The sequence below is a fragment of the Ranitomeya imitator genome, chromosome 2 (assembly GCF_032444005.1).
Source record: "Ranitomeya imitator isolate aRanImi1 chromosome 2, aRanImi1.pri, whole genome shotgun sequence".
Lineage (NCBI taxonomy): Eukaryota > Metazoa > Chordata > Amphibia > Anura > Dendrobatidae > Ranitomeya > Ranitomeya imitator.
This window is the reverse complement of record NC_091283.1, coordinates 732,111,771-732,137,468: the sequence shown is the minus strand read 5'-3', so window position 1 is coordinate 732,137,468 and position 25,698 is coordinate 732,111,771. Positions and strand designations below refer to the sequence as shown.

Sequence of the window (25,698 nt, the reverse complement as noted above, 5' to 3'; positions counted from 1 at the left end):
TGTATATGATCAATTTTTATATATAGTTTTGCAATATGAATGATATACCAGCTCAGTAGATTTTCATTGATACTCCGTGCATTGTCCAATATTTGTTCTTTGTACGTTCATTTGAGCCTCATTTTGAATGATATTGTAAAATTCATCTCTGGTTACTTGACCTCTTTTCAGCCTGTTTTTGTGCACCTCATTAAAGATGCACTTCTTTGTCTTGTGTGTTTTTTGTTTTTAATGTTGTTCATGTGCATTTGCATCTCAATAAAGGCTTTTTAATGTTGCTACTGTGGGTGTGTGAACCGTTTATTTCGCGGTTTTCTTTGCCTTCACACAATATGCCTAGGATGGCGTGACAAAACCTGATACTTGAGTTTTTCAATTTATAAGCATTTGGATTTTACAAACGATGACAATGTTTAGTAATAAATTTAAGAGTTTTATTATCGTGGTACAGTAAAATTAATCAACCACCTACAAGGTGATAAAAGGCACTTGACATTTAGCTCAGCTAATTTCTACATATTAATTTAGGACAGAAAAATCTATGGCATTTTAAATGACAGTATAGGCGAGAAAACCCTGTTAATACTCAGACTGATGACAGGAAAAAAACAGATAAACATAGAACGAAACTGCTGAAAAAAAACAAGCAAAACGGCATATACTGAAGTTACAATTAGTAATAACATTACTAGAAATGGCCAAGAATGATTCAGTGTTATCAATACTCCATAGAAAACGTTGTCTGACCCCAAAGCCAATATCACCACGCTACCGACAGTAACACCCCGGCCATTAGCAGTATATGATGTTTACTTGGAGGTTTATATATTAAAAAGAATACAAAAACAAATAAAACAGACTTTCACTACTAGTAAAAATACTCTTTTTCAGGTTTACATGGGCTTTGGAAGTGGATTTCTCCCTTTCAAGTTAAAATGTTAATTCCAATCCGCCACACCCTCATTTTTCACCCTTTCCCCCAAGAAAATGTGCTTTTGAAAATCACTTTTTTGCCTTTTGATAAAGGATCTAACAGAAAGAATGGCCTTCATTACAGTGCGAGTAGGGTGTATGCCCCATAGGGTACATATAGCCAGCGAACAATGCCAGGCCAGGGCTAGTGTTCATGGCCTCTTCGTACATCTGTCCCATGAGCTTGTGCCTGTCTGCAGCCAGAACGTTTTGCTTTCCATTACTAACAAGGAGTCCTACAAAAAGCAATGGAGGTGCTACTGGAGCAAAGAGGTCACAGTTGAACATAAATTAACATTGTGACTTCTTAAATGACATAAGGGCAGCAACCTGTTTGGTAGACAACAGCAAGGGCCCAAGGGAATGTTCACATGGAGGGGACTATTGGAATATTTGCTTTACTGTTGCGGAATTTCCGATTGTAAATCGAATCCAAAATAGAAAAATCATCAGCATTTATGCTGTGTGTGAACATACCCTAAATGTAAAAAAAGGAACCTGTCCCATTATACACGCAGTCAGATCTGTAGAGACACTGAGCATTAGTATATATAGGTTTGTTGCAAAAGCTTCAGGGTAACATTTTATTCATGGAAATCCTTGGTGTTTGTATGTACAAGTCCAGTGGGCGGTCCCACAAGTGATTGTCAGCCGTCTCAGAATGCACAGTCCTATAGGGAAAACGGTCAGTGAGTAGGGCCGCCTACTGGACTCCGACGCATACAAACACAGGGATTTCACTAAATAAAATACAAGTTAGAAGGACACAATAACGTGTAGCAATCTCATCAGTTGCTCCACTCTATCATATCCGGCCTGCAGGTCAGGTACCACGTTCATCATGGCAAGTTCCCTTTGCATCCAGCTATATAAAAAAGTTTTACCATTAGAAGAAATGCCCCACACTGCACACATTGAATGAATGGAAATGAGAAAATAGTTACTCTGTGGTCAGTCTCCAGAGAGATTACAGACACAGGGAAGAATATAGAAAATGTTAAAACAGCTTCTCAGAATACAGCAATTCAAAAGGCATTTTCACACACACACTACTGACTAGTAATATAAAAAACAACAAGAAAAGACCCAACTAAGTGCACTTGTCTATTACCCATTGATGGCTTCTTATTGCATGCCCTGTGGTGTAATCGAGGTAGACCGCTCCGGCGTCTTCCTCTGATCTTCACTTCCTGATTAAGATGCCCTTTATATAAAAGGTAACCCTACAGTTATGGACAAGTTTCCTTTATTAACCTTAAAGTTACTGGTTGTGCTGTACAGATGGTGAATCTCAGCTGGAGCAAGAACCGGATTTCCCCATAACACTCCTCCGATTGACATTATGTGTGGCCTTAAATGGATACTTGAGGATAATGTTTCAAAGATGAATGGTTTTGTCAGCACTCCTCTTGTCCCCCCAAAAATATGCCCAATACATTGCCTTCTTCCTGACAGATAATTATCTGTATGCACCACAATGATGAAAGACCAATCTGTCAAAGAAAGGACGGGATTATGCAGAGGGCTGGGGCCATTTACATTCCTGGGCCCAAATGCAGAAGCTCCATCATTGCCGTACATCTCTAGTTACCATGTGCCATTTATAATAGCGGTGTCTATCTGGCAAATGGGCTTTGTGGCCCCCACAGATCACGGTGTGGCCGCTACCTCTGCCCGTCACTAATGGTTCTTTTAGAGATGCGATGATGTATATGGTCCTCCGGGACTTAAGGCTACTTTCACACTTGCGTCGGTACGGGGCCGTCGCAAAGCGTCGGCCCGACGTAGGTTGTGCAAATTCGGCACAACGTGGGCAGCGGATGCAGTTTTTCAACGCATCCGCTGCCCATTCTATGTCCCGGGGAGGAGGGGGTGGAGTTCTGTCCGCACACACGCGGTAGGAAATGGCGGACGCGACGCACGAAAAAAGTTACATTGAGCTTTTTTGTGTGCAGACGGTCCGCCAAAACACGACGCATCCAGTGCACGACGGACGTGAAGTATGGCCATATGTCGCGATCCGTCGGCAATACAAGTCTATGGGAAAAAACGCATCCTGCAGGCACATTTGCAGGATCCGTTTTTTCCCCCAAACGACGCATTGCGACGGATGCCAAACGACGCAATCAACATTAACCGCTGCAGAACACGTTTGATGGAAAAAAAAAAAAAAAAGATGCAAAACAAATCTGATGTAGCGCAATTGTCAATTTTGTCTATATTTACAACAATTCTACTTGGAATTACCATTATGAAAGGTCATGACACTTGTCAGGTATTGGTTACCCTCTGCTCTATCCCAGCGCTGATGCCGCTTAGCGCAGGATCGGCATTGGCGGTACAATCATAGGATATGCCATCAGTGTGCGGTCAACCATGGCTCGGCCATTGTGACCCCTGAGCAAACCTCGTTGGACTTTCCAGTTACTTTTCTAGCAGTAACTCATGTTTTTCTCTTGAAGTTCTACGTTGCATTTTCTGTGGATTATGGGGTCTGGACATCACAATGTGTCACACTTCAATATGCAGACAGGAACATATGGGTAAGCAGATCAGAAGACCTTCTATAGCCTATTGACAATTCTCAGATCTTACGAGGCACAAAAATTAGATTTAGTATTCTGTAGGAAAGGAAAAAAATATTTCTAGGCAATAAGTACCTTACTCATTAGGCATAAAAGTAGAAAAAAAAAAAACAGACAAGTCCCCTAGAGTAATAAAAAGCAGTCTCAGATTCTGCTGCCCTGTGGAACCATTTGGAATAGTACCGCCTAAAGGGAAGGAGTTATACCTAGTGCTGTCCATGAGAGCCATTGATCTGTTTGGCACTAGGTGGCAATTCTGTGAGATACAAACAGTCCAGGAAAGCTTTGGAAATTTCAGTGACCAGGGATCTATCAGGAATCGTCTGTGCCATCCCATATATTGCACCCTTAAAAGAAAAAAAAAAAAAAAGTAAAAATTTGCATTTTCAGATTTCATTCTGCTTCAATACTAAAGAACAAGCTCACTCTGATCTGACCACCCACCCAGTTACACCACTGCTTGTAGGACTAACGATTCACTAAAGAAATTCTCCAAAAATGCTTCATATATTATAAAAAAGTGGAAATAAAATCAAGTTACCGCTCCAGTGGCTTTGGCTCCTGGATCTTCCATTATCACCGACAAAGATTCTTGAACGTCCTTCACAAAAAGCTGCGCTACTCCAGGTTTTGTGTGCAGCAATGTCAGACAAATGTGGATACTAAGGGCAAGAAACAAGAACGTAGGTGAAGTGATCATCGTTCCATCATCATATTCCTTCATCACAAATCATGTCCCCTCAATCATCTACTAAAATATTCACATAATTAGGTATAAAATGGGGTTGTAGCTGGAATCATCTAATTCCAAAAAGTGGGACACTCTAATTACCTACCGTAATTTGGAAATGGATGGTAGAAACATATCTCAAAAAAGCTGGGACAGGGTCAACAAAAGGCTGAGAAAGTAAAAGATACTAAAGAAAAAAAAGAGCCATATTTCAACTAGGTCATGACAGTTAAAAAAAAAAAAAAAAAAAAAAAATCATGTTAGAAAGGCAGAGTCTCTCAAAAGCAAACAACATCAGAGATTCATCTGAACAGTCTAAAAATTGTGGAATCATTTCATAAAATGTTCCTCAATGTAATGTTGCAAAAACTTTGAATTTCCCACCATCTACAAAGCTTGATATCATCAAAGATTTCTCCAGAATCTCAGAACCTATGTGAACAAGGCCGACAGTCAATATTGTATGCTAGTGATGTTCAGGCCCTCAAGTGGTACTGCATTAAAAACTGGGATGAGTCTTTTCAGTTCCTTTTGGAATTAATGTCTTGGTCATGTAAAAAAGCTATACAGGGGTCACATATCTAAGTTTCCTTCCCTGAGTATTACATTCATCGACCGCCATCTTCATCTGTTTAATGGCGCCAGTCCGATTGGTCTCCAGCAGTTTGTGACCTGCCAGATTGCACAAGCATTCGCTGGGCGATTCGGAGGTCACTTCCGGTCAGTCAGAAGTTGCGATCTGAAGATGGCGGATTGGGACATGAGCTGTAAACAGCTGAAGACGGCAGCTGGTGAGTATATTACTAGGGGATGGGAACTTACATTAGTGATACTACTCCATCGCTGAAATAAAAAGAGAACGCTGGAGTGGTGGCTTGAAATTTTGTAATGAAAAAGTTTGCAATTTAGAATTAATTTTCCTGGTTGCCTCTTTCCTTCTTTATTGGAGTTTCTTTGTAGTGTGATGCAACAGGTTTTATATAGTCTGAGCAGTCTTTTTTCAGGTTTTATGTATTTTTGCACTGTAAATCACTTACCTGGGTGGAAATTGAAGCGTATTCAGATTCCAGCCTTTTGCTGTCAAAGAGTTGGACAATCGATAGATATCAAAAACCGTAGAACCAAATGAGATCACCGAAACCTCAGGATTTCCAAAAATAAAAATTTCTTTTATTTTTTGAAACCTTAAATTAAAAACAAAAATAGAAAAAAGGTCTGAAAATCATTATATAGTAAGCCAGCAAAAAAGTTTATATAAAAGGCACATGTAGACAAATGCCAAGAGAAGACTTTCACCAGGCAAATAAACTTTCAAAAACTTTTTTTCTTAAGCTTGCATTTGAATAAGAACAATACGGTTCTTACTTGTGTCATTCCTTTGTTACTCTGACTGAAAATAAACAGATAAATTGACAGCTGGGTGTTACTATTGCCCTCGTCAATGGGGTGTGTCCAGAAACACTACAACCCTGATCATTGACAACATGAGATTATAAGGACACCAACAAGGAGGACGATCGTATTCAGATGCAAGATGGTTACACCTTCCAGTAGGAAGAATAGAGGAATAACATCATAAGAGTTCTAATAAAAGAAGTTTCAGCTTTATTTCATAGGGAATAAACGCATTTACTATAAGTAATATGTCAGAATTCTTTGCAAATCACTAACAGCCTGTCCTCATTATGCTGCAGCATTACAATGAAAAAAGCCTTCACCTAAGAGAGGTCTCAGGAAAGTGCTTTTGTCCCCAGTCAGGCTGGTACACATCAGTATAACTTTTTGCAGGATGGAATAGTGCAATACAATATACTGTAATAAAACATACGATGGGAGACTATAGGCAACACGTATGACAGTATGACTATACACTGGGGTAAGTTGTAGGTATACGTCAGTAGCTTTTCCATAGACATGATTTATGTCAATGCTCAGAAAGCGCATATAAATACAAGAGTTATTTCTGCCTTTGCCTCATGGTCATTGGCAGACATATATACACAGGGATATACAACAGAGGTACACATACACAGGAGAACACCACCGGTGTATAGTCCTAAGGAACACCCTAAATGCAAAAAGAACTGAGACTTTAGTCAGGAGTATATACATATATACATACACACATAATAGAAATGCATTTACATAGGCTCACTTACTCTTTTATGATGAATCGTGCGTTTGAAATAATACTCTTGGTGGCTTCAATATATCCATCTTCTCCCATGTGCATCATTGTAGCCCAGCAACCAGCTACAATGCCACCAGGTCGCGAGCCGGCTATAGAAGGAGAAGCATACAATCCGCCTGGCCAGTCAGAAGTGACAAAAAACTGGTACTGCCTATAGTCCTTGTGGCTATACAGTATCACTGAAGACCCTTTAGGAGCGTAGCCATACTGGAAAGAAGCCAGAAGGAAAAAAAATAAATATCAGTGCAGTCTAAACTTGATTTTATACCTTATTGATTGCTGTGGTTCCATCATGGGAATCTAATGGTCCAGCCCTCAGCTAAAGCAGGAGGTGTGCACAGCAGTGTGTGGACCCTCGGACTCTACATTTAGTTATACACTGCGGTGCCCGTCCTCTCGGATTAGCTGAGCACTTCTCAACTATAGTTTGAGCAATCACTGGAGGCCTCAGGACTGTGACCACCAACAGTCGAGAAGACCCAAGTTGCTTTAACATATTAAAAACTTTCTTACACACGATAGGAAATCTGCCTGGGCAAACTATGACCCATAGTTCTGTTCAGTTACCCTACCTTATGAGTATCGGCTGAGATGCTGGTCACTCCTTTAACCCTAAAGTCAAATGGCTTAAGAGGGTAACCGGCTTTTTTCATGAACACAATGAGGAATCCACCTAAACAGGCATCCACGTGAAATGGGATGTTGTACTTTACTGCCAGCTAAGAAAACAAACAAAACATCATTAAAAGGGCAAAAACACATTCATAGTTTAATTATTCCCATCTTCATAGATGGATTTTGTTGGCTAGTGCTAGTGAAAACAAGCACTTTTGCAATGCAATACTTATTAAACTGTGCAGCTATTGTTGAAACAAACACTTGTTTAGAGCTCGTTGACTAGGACAAGACCACTCCTGCCGTTTAGCTTGTACATGCTATAAGGAAGGTGGCCAGGATTAGGGGGTAACAGCGCACTCCAAAAATACCGGTCAGCTTCAAAACAGCGCTTACAAGACCGACACAGAAGAGTTTGTAAGCACTGCAAGTGTTCTGTCTAAAAACGGTGGTCAGTATCCAAGGCAACAAGTTGAAAGCAAATGTCGTACAGGCGGGCCCCCAGCGGCTTCTCCCCAGCTACTCTCAGTGACTGATAAGCCTCTGCCTGTGTGTGCGTATAAGGCCGGTTTCACACGTCAGTGTCTCCGTTACGTGAGGAGACAGTTTCCTCACGTACCGGAGACACTGACTCATGTAGACACATTAAAATCAATGACCGTGTGTCCGTTTGGAAAACACGGAGACATGTCAGTGTTCGTGGGAGCGCACGGATCACACGGACCCATTAAAGTCAATGGGTCCGTGTAAAACACGTACCGCACACGGATGATGTCGTGTGTGGTGCTGAATCCAGAATTCATTCCTTCTTCTCAGCAGCGTTCGCTGGAGCGAAGGAAAGAAAAATTTTTTTTTTTTTTTTTGTTAAAAAAAAGTTCCCCGTAATCTCCCACCTCCCTCCCCCTGTGCACCCGCCCGCTGGCATTAAAATACTTACCCAGCTCCCTCGGAGCTTCCTCTCAGGGTCGCAGCTCTTCCTTTATGAGCGGTCACGTGGTGCCGCACATTACAGTGATGAATATGCGGCTCCACCTCCCACTGTAATAAGCGGCACCACGTGACCGCTCAAAGGAAGAGCTGCGACCCTGAGAGGAAGCTCCGAGGGAGCTGGGTAAGTATTTTAATGCCAGCGGGCTGGCGCACAGGGGGAGGGAGGGGGGAGATTACAGGGAACTTTTTTTTTTTAACAAAAAAATTTTTAAAAAAATGATTTTTCATTCCTTCGCTCCAGCGAACGCTGCTGGGAAGAAGGAATGAATTCTGGATTCAGCACCACATGCAGGGGACAGCGCTTACTATAGCGCTGTCTCCTGCACGGTGCGTGTGGTACCCAGTCAGCACACGGCTGCCGCACGTGTGCCACACTGATGTGCCACGTGAGCACACGGACACGGATAACTCCGGTACTGGAATTATCTGGACGTGTGGGACAGGCCTAACTGTCAGTTGGCGGTGAGAACCCACCGAGGACCCGCCTGTACAACTAGTCAGTAATGCGGCTCAGTCCCAAGCGGCTAGTAAAAGTATGGAACTATGGCATATCAGAGAAACATACATGGCTGTGATCTTACAACCAGTGGCTGATACCGGACGACCACAGTTTGAGTTGCCTGTATCAGCTGACAGGTTGCCTTTAAAATGACTACATAATTGAGAAATGCTGATAAGCCGGCAGAATTGTGAATGCAGCTCCAGGATGTAACACCAGCCCCAGTGCGTGGTACATATGGTAACATACTGAGGCAGTCAACAATCCAGTGGTTTACTTAGCTTCATTTTACATACAATGTTTTAATCACACTGAGCTCTGGGAGTCAAAGTTTCACAAAGATCATGTAGTCTTCGATAAGGAGTACTTACCTTAGCTACATCTTCTATGGGGTCAATAATGCCATGTGGAAACTGAGGAGCTGAACACACCAGCATCGCGGTGTTCTTTGAGATCGCTCTTCTCATAGCCTGCAATACAGATGGACACACTACAGATGGGCCTCGTCTAATACATGGAGCACACACACAATCCAGACATCATGTCATGAAGCGTTGGTAGAGGAGAGAAAGGGATTCGGCCCTCAACAATCCCAAGAATTGTGAGCAAATACATTTCACAGGAAAGATTTGTCACAACTGTTGATTTAGTCCAACTTTTTCAATTTCACAAGTGGGAATACAAAATGGACTTCACAATGTTGTTATGGACGATCTCCAAATTCTCAGCGATACCTCATATGTGGTCAGACACGACTGTTTGGCCACACGGCAGGCTAAAGGGACAAGCAATATTTGACTTTTGGTACAAATGGTTATGCCCCTTAGTACATAGACTTCGGATTAGGGTATATTACCCTATTCTCGCAGTTACAAATACTAACCTTATAAACAAAAAAAACCCTTGGAAAGCCTTACTTAAATGTATCCCTAATACACACCTAAATTCTCATTTCACTCATATTTCTAGTGGCCAAGAAAACTATAGCACCTGCCTGGGGGCGAAAAAATAAAAATACAAAAAAAAAAAAAAAAAAAATCAGGCTTAGATTTGTCGGAAGTCAAGAAACGCCGTTCTTGGTATACGATAAACAGAAAAACTAGTCAGCCATACTTATGGACAAAGTCCGTAATTTGAGAAAATTTGGCTTCCCTATGTCAGCCACACCATCACTTTGTCTACATGCTCCTTACTCCTCAGATTCGTCCTTATTCTTGCTACTGAATTTAGACTTGGCTAACCTCCCACCTCGGAATACTTTCCCCCCTCCTTCACCCTTTATACCTTACTGTCTGTCATGTTAGTCCCTCCCTTTGTATCCCACCTAACTATATGTTCGTAATATGGTTACTACAATGTACCCTGTTTGAAGTTGCATAATTCTTTAACAAAAATATGTTAAAAAAAAAAAAAAAAGTTTGTAAGCACCATGTCTTATTTCAAGAGCATATGAGCTGCCACCCCACTTTGGAAACTACACTCCACAAGGCATTTATCAAGTGGTGGATTTCCCATTTGAACCCAAGTGTTTTTTTCAGGGTTCAGTGCATGTAAAATCCATTATGTAACGTTCGAGAAAAAGTACATAATGTACATTTGTTTTGCAATTGTGTCTGGTACACAAGAAAAGGGCAAGTTTTTGTTTTCACTTGAAAATTTGATATTTTTTTTTCTTTAAACATTCAGGACTTGAATTTTAACTCTCTGGTTGCTAAATGTGATACACTGCAAAACTTCTGAAAAGAGATCGCATCAGGAATTTGATAGTGCAGTAATGGGTACGTGATCAATGCCTGAACCAAATCAGTTCCTGGTGATGTCTCCTGGACCCAAGAAGCTGGATTCCGGTAATGGAGGCGCCGTGAGGGACAGCTGTGCTGGTAAAATATCCACTTTAAATATATGCAGGTACTGATCAAAGCCCAGCAAGCACCAACGTATACTTACCGTCATCTGTCAGGAAGAAGTTAAAAATCTTCTAGAGTTTACAGCACCTATACAATATCGTGTCTGCATGGTTGTTGCCAAAATACTAAACTGGTGTAGTCTACCCTATAGGCACTCTCCATTCTACCCATCTCCCAGTTTATAACAAACATATTTGTTAGTTTAGCAACAAGGGACTGTAGGGTTAGACTATACAGGGAGATATGGACACAAAACAAGTTATACTTTTTTTTTTTTTTAAGGGAACCTGTCACCCCCCTCAGGAGTTTAACTAAAAGCCACCCTGTGCAGCACTAATGCTGCATTCTGACAAGGTGGCTCTTTTAGTTATGATGCCTGCACACAATGAAATAAATGTTTATAAAATGTGCCCCCACATACCCAATTGGTGCAGAATCCAACCAGAGGAGCAGCACTTTTAGACCTAATACTATCTAATAGACCTGACAGAATAACAAATCTGCAGGTGGTTGGGCATTTAGGAAATAGCGACCACAATATTGTGCAGTTTCACCTGTCTTTCACTAAGGGGACTTGTCAGGGAGTCACAAAAACACTGAACTTTAGGAAGGCAAAGTTTGACCAGCTTAGAGATGCCCTTAATCTGGTAGACTGGGACAATATCCTCAGAAATAAGAATACAGATAATAAATGGGAAATGTTTAAGAACATCCTAAATAGGCAGTGTAAGCGGTTTATACCTTGTGGGAATAAAAGGACTAGAAATAGGAAAAACCCAATGTGGCTAAACAAAGAAGTAAGACAGGCAATTAACAGTAAAAAGAAAGCATTTGCACTACTAAAGCAGGATGGCACCATTGAAGCTCTAAAAAACTATAGGGAGAAAAATACTTTATCTAAAAAACTAATTAAAGCTGCCAAAAAGGAAACAGAGAAGCACATTGCTAAGGAGAGTAAAACTAATCCCAAACTGTTCTTCAACTATATCAATAGTAAAAGAATAAAAACTGAAAATGTAGGCCCCTTAAAAAAATAGTGAGGAAAGAATGGTTGTAGATGACGAGGAAAAAGCTAACATATTAAACACCTTCTTCTCCACGGTATTCACGGTGGAAAATGAAATGCTAGGTGAAATCCCAAGAAACAATGAAAACCCTATATTAAGGGTCACCAATCTAACCCAAGAAGAGGTGCGAAACCGGCTAAATAAGATTAAAATAGATAAATCTCCGGGTCCGGATGGCATACACCCACGAGTACTAAGAGAACTAAGTAATGTAATAGATAAACCATTATTTCTTATTTTTAGTGACTCTATAGCGACAGGGTCTGTTCCGCAGGACTGGCGCATAGCAAATGTGGTGCCAATATTCAAAAAGGGCTCTAAAAGTGAACCTGGAAATTATAGGCCAGTAAGTCTAACCTCTATTGTTGGTAAAATATTTGAAGGGTTTCTGAGGGATGTTATTCTGGATTATCTCAATGAGAATAACTGTTTAACTCCATATCAGCATGGGTTTATGAGAAATCGCTCCTGTCAAACCAATCTAATCAGTTTTTATGAAGAGGTAAGCTATAGGCTGGACCACGGTGAGTCATTGGACGTGGTATATCTCGATTTTTCCAAAGCGTTTGATACCGTGCCGCACAAGAGGTTGGTACACAAAATGAGAATGCTTGGTCTGGGGGAAAATGTGTGTAAATGGGTTAGTAACTGGCTAAGTGATAGAAAGCAGAGGGTGGTTATAAATGGTATAGCCTCTAACTGGGTCGCTGTGACCAGTGGGGTACCGCAGGGGTCAGTATTGGGACCTGTTCTCTTCAACATATTCATTAATGATCTGGTAGAAGGTTTACACAGTAAAATATCGATATTTGCAGATGATACAAAACTATGTAAAGCAGTTAATACAAGAGAAGATAGTATTCTGCTACAGATGGATCTGGATAAGTTGGAAACTTGGGCTGAAAGGTGGCAGATGAGGTTTAACAATGATAAATATAAGGTTATACACATGGGAAGAGGGAATCAATATCACCATTACACACTGAACGGGAAACCACTGGGTAAATCTGACAGGGAGAAGGACTTGGGGATCCTAGTTAATGATAAACTTACCTGGAGCAGCCAGTGCCAGGCAGCAGCTGCCAAGGCAAACAGGATCATGGGGTGCATTAAAAGAGGTCTGGATACACATGATGAGAGCATTATACTGCCTCTGTACAAATCCCTAGTTAGACCGCACATGGAGTACTGTGTCCAGTTTTGGGCACCGGTGCTCAGGAAGGATATAATGGAACTAGAGAGAGTACAAAGGAGGGCAACAAAATTAATAAAGGGGATGGGAGAACTACAATACCCAGATAGATTAGCGAAATTAGGATTATTTAGTCTAGAAAAAAGACGACTGAGGGGCGATCTAATAACCATGTATAAGTATATAAGGGGACAATACAAATATCTCGCTGAGGATCTGTTTATACCAAGGAAGGTGACGGGCACAAGGGGGCATTCTTTGCGTCTGGAGGAGAGAAGGTTTTTCCACCAACATAGAAGAGGATTCTTTACTGTTAGGGCAGTGAGAATCTGGAATTGCTTGCCTGAGGAGGTGGTGATGGCAAACTCAGTCGAGGGGTTCAAGAGAGGCCTGGATGTCTTCCTGGAGCAGAACAATATTGTATCATACAATTATTAGGTTCTGTAGAAGGACGTAGATCTGGGTATTTATTATGATGGAATATAGGCTGAACTGGATGGACAAATGTCTTTTTTCGGCCTTACTAACTATGTTACTATGTTACCCTGAAATCGTCCCGGAGGTGGGACTTTCCTTCCTAATCAGACGTAGCACAGCCATCACTCCGGGCCTGTGCACGCCGGGCGCCGCCTCCTCTTGCTGCATTATCGTCCCTGGCACCTGCGCTCTAAGTACGAAGGGCAGCGCAACTGCGCATGCCCGAAAAAACTTAATGCGCAGGCGCCGGGCATGATAATGCTGCAAGAGGTGGCGGCGCCCGGCGTGCACAGGCCCGGAGTGATGGCTGTGCTGCGTCTAATTAGGAAGGAAAGTCCCACCTCCGGGACCATTTCACGGTATGAGGGGGCACATTTTATAAGCATTTATTTCAGCGTGTGCAGGCATCATAACTAAAAAAGCCACCTTGTCAGAATGCAGCATTTGTGCTACACAAGGGGGCTCTTTTAGTTACAAACGCCTGAGGGGAGTGACAGGTTCCCTTTAAATTGAGTACTTTAAAATATATTCCAGCAGGATGGATTAATCTGGCAGCACTGTATGCAATAAACAGGGCAGATATTGCTGTAGTTTCTGCAGCCCAAATGCTGTGGATACAACGTTGCACCGTTTCTTATATATCTAATAAATGTAATACCTTCACATCCACTCTCATGGTTTTCTTATCCAGGGGAACGTGCACCATCTTCATTCCAAAATAATTTGCTGCTTTGTCAAATGCTGCATGCACACTCACCGGAGCAACTCTACAACAGAGCAGCCCTGTAGCGTTACATATCTATCCCAACATACACATTTCAGACATAAAAATCACGACAAGTGAGCAATGGATGACAATAAAAAGACCCCACAATAGAAAAAAAAAAAGGAAAAACAAAATGCTCTCTTCCACACAAATAGAATATAAGCCATGTCATGACCTGTGACTAGAGATGACGGAACTTGTCGGAAAACGATCATCGAATCAGAATGTGCCATAATCGTGTCAAATTTATGTTTGGAGATCGTTTATGAATATATTCGCTCATCTCTACTTGTATAAGCGAATATCTTTGGAAAACGATTACCAAACAAATTCGGCAGGAATACGGCACATTCAGCGAATGTTTTCCAAACAAGTTCACTCATCTCTACCTTTGGCCATCATCTCTTCGTTCATAAATGGCTTTAAAGGGAATCTGTCAGCAGGTTTTTGCCATCTCATCTGAGCTTTCTAATGTAGGAAGAGTATCCTAAGTGATACATCGCTGGATTTAGCTTCTGGGTGCAGCAGTTTTGACAGTTTTTAGATTTTAAGCAATGCAGCAGAGCTGAGGAAGCCAACACTGCCCACACCAGGTATGTACAATGTCTATAGACAGTGAGCTGCTTATCAGAGGAGGGGCGGAGTAGGACCAGGAGGCACATGCTGCTGCTGTGTCCTAGCAATGATAAGCTCCTGGTGCTAAAACAATCACTGTAAGAAGACAGAACCACAGAACTTGATAAGCGAGGCATCACTGAAATCTGTCTTTAACCCCTTCAGCATGCAGTATTCAGATTACATAGCAAATACCTGCTGACAGATTCCCTTTAACAGGCGACACATTACATAGTAGCAGGAGCTGAATAGATTGATATAACGTTTTGTAGGAAAAAATTCATTATAACTTCTAATACTGAATCTTATAAATTGCTGCTCTCTCTAATTAGGAGTCCAGTGGGCGGTCCTACTCCGTAAAAGGACATCCATCTATGTATGCAGATTCCTACCAGGAAGGTGGCAGGTCATTCACTGGACTCCTACGCTTACAAGAAGAGAGATACATCAATAAAATACAAGTTACACTGAATCATTCAGTACGTCTTTACCATTAGGTTTCGTCCACCTTCTCAATATAAAATTGAAAGGTAGGACTTTAACAGAAGTCATCAAATCGGCCAGGGAATGGCTTGTAAATGTAAGCAGCCATCACTAGTTAATTTATATTCTTTTAGCTAATAAAAATACAGTTCTTTTTTTGTCAGACATTCTATTCCCCTTCTAGAATTACACAACAAAAAGTCTTCCCATCCGTACTGCCAAGCCACTACTTTGAACACCAGGTGGCGCCAATATACACCCAACACATAATCGCTATCTATCTTGGCATTTTAACCCCTTAGTGACAGAGCCAATTTGGTACTTAATGACCAGGCCAATTTTTGCAATTCTGACCACTGTCACTTTATGAGGTTATAACTCTGGAACGCTTCAACGGATCCCGCTGATTCTGAGATTGTTTTTTCGTGACATATTGTACTTCATGTTAGTGGTAACGTTTCTTCGATATTACTTGCGATTATTTATGAAAAAAGCGGAAATATGGCGAAAATTTTTAAAATTTTGCAATTTTCAAACTTTGTATTTTTATGCCCTTAAATCAGAGAGATATGTCACGAAAAATAGTTAATAAATAACATTTCCCACATGTCTACTTTACATCAGCACAATTTTGGAAACAAAATTTTTTTTTTGTTAGGGAATTATAAGGGTTAAAAGTTGACCAGCTATTTCTAATTTTTACAACACCATTTTTTTTTTAGGGACCACATCACATTTGAAGTCATTTTGAGGGGTCTATATGATAGAAAATAATGAAGTGTGACACCATTCTAAAAACTACACCCCTCAAGGTTCTCAAAACCACATTCAAGAAGTTTATTAACCCTTTACGTGCTTCACAGGAACTGAAACAATGTGGAAGGAAAAAATGAACATTTAACTTTTTTTTTTGCAAACATCTTAATTCAGAACCATTTTTTTTATTTTCACATGTGTAAAAACAGAAATGTAACAAAAAATTTTGTTATGCAATTTCTCCTGAATACGCCAATACCCCATATGTGGGGGTAAACCACTGTTAGGGCGCACCGCAGAACTTAGAAGTGAAGAAGCGCCGTTTGACGTTTTCAGTGCAGAATTGGCTGGAATTGAGATCGGACGCCATGTCACGTTTAGAGAGCCCCTGATGTGCCTAAACAGTGGAAACCCCCCACAAGTGACACCATTTTGGAAACTAGACCCCCCAAGGAACTTATCTAGATGTGTGGTGAGCACTTTGAATGCCCAAGTGCTTCACAGAAGTTTATAATGCAGAGTCGTGAAAATAAAAAATATTTTTTTTTTCCACAAAAAAGATATTGTAGCCCCCAAGTTTTTATTTTCACAAGGGTAACAAGAGAAATTGGACCCCAGAAGTTGTTGTCCAATTTATCCAGAGTATGCTGATGCCCCATATGTGGGGGTAACCCACTGTTTGGGCGCACGGCAGAGCTCAGAAGGGAGGGAGCACCATTTGACTTTTTGAGCGCAAAATTGGCTGTCGTGTTTGGAGACCCCCTGATGTACCTAAACAGTGGAAACCCCCCAATTCTAGCTCCAACCCTAACCCCAACACACCCCTAACCCTAATCCCAACCTGATCCATAATCCTAATCACTAACCCTAACCATAATCACAACCCTTACCCCAAAACAACCCTAATGTCAACCCTAACCATAACCCTAATCAAAACCCTAAATCCAACACACCCCTAATCCTAATCTCAACCCTAATCCCAAACCTAACCCTAATCCCAATACACCCCTAATCACAACCCTAACCTTAACCCTAATCCCAAACCTAACCCTAATGCCAACCCTAATCCAAACCCTAACCCCAATCCCAACTCTAACCCTAACTTTAGCCCCAATCCTAACCCTAAGGCTACTTTCACACTTGCGTCGTTTGGCATCCGTCGCAATCCGTCGTTTTGGACAAGAAACGGATCCTGCAAATGTGCCCGCAGGATGCGTTTTTTTGCCCATAGACTTGCATTGCCGACGGATCGTGACGGATGGCCACACGTCGCGTCCGTCGTGCACTGGATCAGTTGTGTTTTGGCGGACCGTCGGCACAAAAAAACGTTCAATGAAACGTTTTTTTGTATGTCGCATCCGCCATTTCTGACCGCGCATGCGTGGCCGTAACTCCGCCCCCTCCTCCCCAGGACATAGATTGGGCAGCGGATGCGTTGAAAAACTACAGCTGCTGCCAACGTTGTGCTCAATTTTCACAACGTGCGTCGGTATGTCGGGCCGACGCATTGCGACGACCCCGTACCGACGTAAGTGTGAAATAAGCCTAACCCTAAATTTAGCCCCAACCCTAAATTTAGCCCCAACCCTAGCCCTAACCTCAACCCTAACCCTACCCCTAACCCTAGCCCTACCCCTAACCCTACCCCTAGCCCTACCCCTAATTTTAGCCCCAACTGCTGTTCTCCTGTCGGCCGGCAGATGGAGACAGATGGCGGGCGCACTGCGCATGCGCCCGCCATTCTCTTCTGCCGGCGGCCAGGAGGAGCAGCAAGAGGATCCAGGGACACAGGCGAGTATGATAGGGTCCCCGAATCCCCCTATTTCTCTGTCCTCTGATGTGCGATCACATCAGAGGACAGAGAATTACACTTTACTTTTTTTTTTTTTTTTGCGGTCGCCGGTAAACAGTTAATTACCGGCGATCGCAAAACAGGGGTCGGTAAAACCGACCCCGATCATGCTCTTTGGGGTCTCGGCTACCCCCGGCAGCCGAGACCCCAAAGATTCTCGCGGGGCCGGCCGGCGGGCGCAGTGCATTTTGAAGATGGCGGCGCCCACCGGGAGACACGAGGAGTATTGGGGGGCCACCTGGGACCCCTTTTCTCTGTCCTCCGATGTGCGATCACATCGGAGGACAGAGAAATTAAAAAGATCGCTTTTTTTTGCGATCGCTGGTAAACGGTTAATTACCGGCGATCGCAAATGCGGGGTGGGTTAAAACCACCCCGAATCATGTTCTCTGGGGTCTCAGCTACCCCTGGCAGCCGAGACCCCAGAGAAAATCCGACTCTGGGGGGCGCTATTCACTTTTTCCACAGCGCCGTTAATTAACGGCGCTGTGGTTTAAGTACCCTTAGCGGCCGCCGTTAAAAGGCGTATCGGTGGTCGCTAAGGGGTTAACAGGGGTGTGTGTATATCCACTGTGTACATACATTATATATACCAGAAGTTTACATACACTATAATAAAAGACATCTGCATGTTTTTCTCAATATCTGACATGAAATCAGAATAAACCTTTCCCATTTAAGGTCAATTAGGATTACCATAATTATTAAAATTTGCCAAATGCCAGAATAATGAGAGAGAGAATGTTTTACCACATTTTTATTACATACTGCAAAGTCAAAAGTTTACATACACTAAGATTACTATGCCTTTAAACAATTCTGGGCTGCCTATATGATGATGTCATGTGTTTGGAAGCTTCCGATTTTTTGGCAACATCTGAGTTAATTAGAGACATCTGTGGAAGTATTTTAATGCACACCTGAAACACACAGCTTCTTTGTGTAGCATCATGGGGAAGTCTAAAGAAATCAGATAATATATTAGGAAGAGAATTGTGTACTTGCACAAGTCTGGCTCATCCTTGGGTACAATTTCAAGATACCTGAAGGTGCCTCGTTCATCTACAAACAATTATACACAAGTACTAACAAGATGGGAATGTCCAGGCATCATATCGATCAGGAAGGAGACTGGTTCTGTGTCCTAGAGAAGAATGTGCTTTGGTCCGACATGTGCATATCAACCCAATAACAAAAGACCTTGTGAAGATGATGGTGGAAGCTGGTAAGATTGTGTCAATATCCATAGTGACACGAGTACTGTATGAGCTGAAAGGCCACTCTGCCAGAAAGAAGCCATTACTCCAAAAGAAACATAAGAAAGCAAGATTAATGTACACAAGAACAAAGACCTTAATTTTTGGAGACATGTCCTGTGGTCTGATGAAACTAAAATGGAACATTTTGGGCACAATGACCATGGTTACGCTTGGAGGAAAATGGGAGAAGCTTGGAAGCCTAAGAACACCATGCCAACTGTGAAACATGGGGGTGGCAGCATCATGTTGTGGGGTTGTTTTGCTGCAGGAGGGACTGGTTCACTTCACAAAAAAGATGGCATCATGAAAAAAGAAGGTTATGTGGGAATACTGAAGCAACATCTCAAGACATCTGCCAGGAATTAAAGCTTGGGCGGAAATGGGTTTTCCAAATGGACAATGACCTGAAGCATACTGCCAAAATGGCAACGTGGCTCAAGGATAACAAAGCCAATGTTCTGGAATGGCCACCATAAAGCCCTGATCTCTATCCTATTGTAAATTTAGGGGCAAAGCTGAAAAGGCAGGTGTGAGCAAGGCGACCTACAAACCTGGATCAGTTACACCAGTTTTGTTAGGAGGAATGGGCCCAAATTCCAACCAACTATTGTGAGAAGCTTGTGGAAGGATATCCCAAACGTCTGACCCAAATCATTCAGTTTTAGGCTACTTTCGCACATCAGGTTTTCGCCGTCAGGCTCATTCTGGCTAATTTTGAAAAAAACAGATCCGGCGAAATATGGGAGGTATTAGTTAATATTTTGGCCAAAATACGCAAGCTCATAACCAATACCTCACATATGTGTTTTTTGCACTTTTTTCGGGGTAAGTTTGGCCCATTCTGTCTTGTAAACTGTGGTGTCTGTTCACATGGGGTGCACTTGGATAGCGCTGGGCAGCCCGCCTGATCTAATAGAAGGGTGTCACTACTAGGCTTTTAACCTGGATGCTGTGCATCTCAATTGTGTGAATGGCGCCACATACAAGTCTCTTATGTGCAGCAATGTGCCAAGCAGCCACCCCCTCCATTAGTTTGGTAGGTTGTGAGTGGCTGCCTCATCGGTATTTCTGCACCTGTGCTGCCGCCATCTTAACTACATGGGTCCACTGCATCCTGTGCATTTGTTTAGAGGCCTAGGCAGGTAAGCATCTCTGCCATTGTGCTGTTTTCTAAGGGCTATGGTACCAAATCCTAATGAAATGTATGTAAACTTTTGTCTTTGCAGTAAAAAATAAAAATGGCTTAAAACATTCTCTCTCTCATTATTCTGGCATTTAGCAAATAATGATAATCCTAATTGACCTAAAACGGGAAACGTTTATTCTGATTTCGAGTCATATTGAGAAAAACATGCATATGTGTCTTTTTATATAGTGTAGTTAAACTTCCAGTTTCCACTGTATGTACACACATTCTTTAACGGTCACCCATAATCTGTAAAAATCTACTGAGAAACAAGCTGAAATTATGTTTGGGCGGGGGGGTGGGGAAAGGGGGTAGGGGATACAAAAAATAAAAACTAAAGTAATATGGTTCCATATGTGAGAACACCCTGGTATAAAATGGAAACGTGGTTGTGTTCAGAATTAGACAATCACATTTAGGGTAGGTTCACACTATGCATTTATTTGTTTCCTTGCATTTTTCAGCATGCAAGATTTGTCTCTTGTGCATGCTGATAAAGTTTAGCATTGGAAAAATAAAGTCCTGTTCCAAAGAACGAAGTTTTGGCAGAAAAAAAATGCTGCAAAACGTGATACTTGCGTTTTTGGTGCGTTTTTCACCACCCATTCAAGTAAAAAAAACAGCTGAAAATTAGCATAAAAAATGCATCAGCAAAAACGCAATGTGAACTTAGCCTTAAACTCAAGTTAAATAATAGTACACGGTTGACATCATATATAGTGATTATGATTTACCCTATATAAAAAGTTTAGCTGTTCTAGCATTATTTTCAGCAGCATTTTACAGCAAAAGTCATGATTTTATAAATCTTGCAACACAGCAAAGGGATCTCTTTGAAATTCATCAGTCAAGAAAAGGTACCAAAAAAATTCCAGGGCATTATATATATATATATATACCATGGAACATTGCAGACAGTCATGAAGGGTCTTAAATTTGGCACAACAATGTGTTTACCTAGAACTGGGCAATGCTTAGAAATTGATGAGAAGACAAAGGAAATTAGAGGAACTGCAGAAATTTCTGTGCCCTGCATGTGACAAGAATCTTCTGTATTCTTTATAAGTCTGGGCTCGGGGGTATGGGTGGCAAGACGGAAGCCTTTTCTTTGGCTAGGTTTTGCCGCAACCTACATCTAATCTGCCAAAAGCATGTGGGAAAAGGTGTTATAGTCTCATGAGACCAAGGTTGAAACTTTTGGCAACAATTCAAAAAAAGGTATGTTTGGAGTAAAACCAATACTGCGCCCCACCAAAAAAACACTATAGCCACAGTAAAGCATGGTGGAGGCAGCATTATGCCTTAGGACAGTTTTTTGGCAGCTGGAACTGGGGTCTCAGTCAGAGTGGAGGGAACAAAACCTTAAGCTGCTGCTAAAAAGACGAAAATGAAGAGGATTTTCACTTTTCCGTGCATTGACTCTAAGCATGCCTCCAAATTAACTAAAGTGGCTGTCAGGAGAATATCAAAGTTTTGCAATGGCCAAGCCAGAGCGCATATCTGAATTTAATTGAAAGTCTGTGGTTGACCTGAAGAGGGCGCTGTATACAGGAGGTAACATCACAATCTGAGAAAATTGGTGAGCTACTGCAAGGAAGAGTGAGAAAAGATTAACAAATCTAGATGTGCCCAAAAAGACTGAATGCTGCCATATATTCTAAGAGTAGTTCAATAAAATATTAGTGTAAGGGTGTGCATGATTATGTAATCACATTACTCAAGTTTTTTGTTTTCTTTTTCCACTTGAAATGATTTCAGTTTGTTTCTTAATGGACTTGTACAGATTACGCGGTGACCATAAAAAGGTGAAGAGTTCTGAAATGATTTTTCTAGGAATGATTTTTTTACATGTCAAACACCTGGCATTTTAACATGGTCAATGCCAAGATTACAATCTAAACCGGTTCCATAGGGTTGTTTTTAAAGGGAACCTGTCACTTGATTTTGGCGGGACAGGTTTACGGTCATATGGGCGGGGTTTTCGGGTGTTCGATTCACCCTTTCCTTACCCGCTGGCTGCATGCTGGCTGCAATATTGGGTTGAAGTTCATGCTGTGTCCTCCGAAGTACATGCCTGCGCAAGGCAATCTTGCCTTGCGCACACGCAGTATGCTTTGCCCAACTGCGGGCAAAGCCGAAAAGCATTAGTGCGCATGCGCCGGCGCACTATGTCCCGGAACACAGCGAAATACTTCTGGGACATAGTTGGCCAGCGCATGCGTACTAAGGCTTTTCGACTTTGCCCGCAGTTGGGCAAAGCATACTGCGTGTGCGCAAGGCAAGATTGCCTTGCGCAGGCGTGTACTTCGGAGGACACAGCATGAACTTCAACCCAATATTGCGGCCAGCATGCAGCCAGCGGGTAAGGAAAGGGTGAATCAAACACCCGAAAACCCCGCCCATATGACCACAAATCTGTCCCGCCAAAATAAGGTGACAGGTTCCCTTTAAGTTGAATTTGTATGCAAGCGGAAAAGGTACACTGAAAAACAGATGGTAAAAACTAAAAGAATTGCTTGAAGTCTGTATTGCGCTGGGATTTCTCGGAGAAGACCGTTACTTACATCTCTGGGTACTTGATTCCCTTTTCATATGCTAGATCTCTGTAGGCTTTGCAGGCCATCAGGATACTTTCCGTTCCTCCGGATGTCACCTGTACAAATAGAATAGACAACATCTATAAGTTACTGTTGCTCCATCGAGGCGAGGGCATTGTGATTTCAGCATCTAATGATGTTGTGAAGGGGAGAGGCTGGGAATAAAAACCGCAATAATCAGTTTCATCCACTGATTTTCATGGCTAGTCATGAGGTTGTATCTCAGGATTTCCTCACTATGTAGTTGTAGGGTTGACAGTCCTGTTGGGAGCGGTGGTAGCAGACATTCCTTACAAAACAAGACATAACATGCTTAAAAAAAATAAATAAATAAATAAATAAGTTCTAATGGCCCCAGAGAAAAGCAGGACCCATCACCTGAAAGTCTCATGTGAAAATGTGTAAACACAGCAAATGTTTTCGCAATAGCCAGAAATGGATTTCCTAATGAAAGAGTGTGTTGCTCAATGCACAGTGGCCGGCATACAGTGTGTCACGTCACAAAGCACAGCTGTGTCTGCTGCCCAAAACAAGAAGACAGCCATGACCTTTGCAGACAAGCAAACAGGCTCAACACCAGAAAACTATTCTTCATTGCCAGGGCAACGGAGTTTCTTCACCTTGATTTCTCTCTTGTTTTTCCTCCTAAATTCTTCTCTTTAGCCCTTTCTGATTGTCTTCAGACATAAGACCCAAAACACCAGATGCAGCTGGAATTTTTTTATTGATTCTGGAGTGTCAGGGTGAAGATTGATATGCAGAGGTGGTCTGGCCTGCTACCAAGCTTCATAGTCCCATGGTTTAGGGTTTAATAGAGTCCCAGAAAAACAAACACATTCGAGGGAAGCCGTCATCAGAAAATTACCTATTGTTTAAATCATGTTTTTCTGTTATATGTATATTTTTTATTTAATTCAGGCAATGTTTTACAATCTTTATTAATGTGGTTGTGACTACAAAGACAACCTCTTCTCACTCTGATTTCTTTTTCCTTAGTTAGAATAAAAACATTTAGGCTATGTGCACACGTTGCGGATCCGCAGCGTTTTTTTCGGGGCGGATTTACACCAAATCCACAAAGAGTGCTCAGGCAATGTTCATGAATTGGAATCCAGAATTGGTGTGCACATGCTGCAGAAAATTCAACACTGATTCTCATCTTATTTTGCGCAGCATGTCAATTCTCTTTGCGGATCTGCAGCATGTCAATGCACCCATTGACTTATAGTGAGTCAGTCAAATTCGCAGCTAAACCGCAGGTGTAAAAAGGTCTGCAGACTAGCTGCGGATTTGCGTGCCAAAAACACTGCAGAAAGGAAGGAGGAAGAGTGTGTGAGCGGAGAATATGTGCGGGTCTGTCGGCGAGTGTCTGTGTCTGCATGCGTCTGTGTGTGCGGGTGTCTGTCTGTATGTGTAGCCAGGCATCGTCTGATGGGACTACTGCTCACATCCGGCTATGTTTGCTGTCACATGTATCAGTGACAGCATGAGCCTATGATGGGGCAGTAGTCCAAAAATCCGGCGACTGTGTTCAAGTGTAAAAAAAAAAAAAAAAAAAAAAAAAAAAATATACAACACACCTTTACATAGTCACATAAAAAAAAAAAAAAACACTGTGGGATTGCACTTTTTTTGCAATTTCATCGCACTTGGAATTTTTTTTCCAGTTTTCCAGTACACTATATGTTAAAACGGTGTTGTTCAAAAGTACAACTCGTCCTGCTAAAAAACAAGCCATTTTGACCAAAATAAATAAATAAATACACATTATATATATAGACATATAGATATATACATATAGACATATAGATATATACATATAGACATATAGACATCTACATATAGACATATAGACATCTACATATAGACGAATCTTGAATCATATAGACATCTACATATAGACATATAGACATATAGACATCTACATATAGACATATAGATATCTACGTATAGACATATAGATATCTACATATAGACATATAGATATCTACATATAGACATATAGATATCTACATATAGACATATAGATATCTACATATAGACATATAGATATCTACATATAGACATATAGATATCTACATATAGACATATAGATATCTACATATAGACATATAGATATCTACATATAGACATATAGATATCTACATATAGACATATAGATATCTACATAGACATATAGATATCTACATAGACATATAGATATCTACATAGACATATAGATATCTACATAGACATATAGATATCTACATAGACATATAGATATCTACATAGACATATAGATATCTACATAGACATATAGATATCTACATATAGACATAGATATCTACATATAGACATATAGATATATAGATATAGACATAGATATATAGATATAGACATAGATATATAGATATAGACATAGATATATACATATAGACATAGATATATAGATATAGACATAGATATATAGATATATAGATATAGACATATAGACATATACATATACATAGATATATACATAGATATATACATATACATATATATACATACATACATACATATACATATATATACATACATACATACATACATATACATACATATAGATACATACATATAGATATATACATATAGATATATACATATAGATATATACATATAGATATATACATATAGATATATACATATAGATATATACATATAGATATATACATATAGATATATACATATAGATATATACATATAGATATATACATATAGATATATACATATAGACATATACATATAGACATATACATATAGACATATACATATAGACATATACATATAGACATATACATATAGACATATAGATATATACATGTACATATATACATATAGATCTACTATATAAAGCTGAATGTGTGTATGTGTGTGTGTGTGTGTGTGTGTGTGTGTGTATGTGTGTATGTCCGGGATTGGCATCTGCACCGTCGCAGCT

The 25,698-nt window shown here is 41.0% G+C and overlaps 1 protein-coding gene across 1 annotated transcript in view; it reads right to left on the bottom strand.

The window, feature by feature from the left end:
- Positions 1-420: 420 nt before the first annotated feature.
- The window catches only part of SGPL1 (sphingosine-1-phosphate lyase 1), a 62,636-nt gene continuing 37,358 nt past the window's right edge, over positions 421-25,698 (bottom strand). Inside the window, exons 7-14 of the mRNA XM_069753207.1 lie at positions 22,707-22,795; positions 13,884-13,992; positions 8,954-9,052; positions 7,051-7,197; positions 6,447-6,685; positions 5,325-5,471; positions 4,099-4,219; positions 421-3,904 (exon numbers count right to left, since the gene is read on the bottom strand). Of these exons, the coding sequence (XP_069609308.1) occupies positions 3,764-3,904; positions 4,099-4,219; positions 5,325-5,471; positions 6,447-6,685; positions 7,051-7,197; positions 8,954-9,052; positions 13,884-13,992; positions 22,707-22,795 (1,092 nt within the window). The 3' untranslated portion in view covers positions 421-3,763. The remainder of the gene's footprint in view (positions 3,905-4,098; positions 4,220-5,324; positions 5,472-6,446; positions 6,686-7,050; positions 7,198-8,953; positions 9,053-13,883; positions 13,993-22,706; positions 22,796-25,698) is intronic.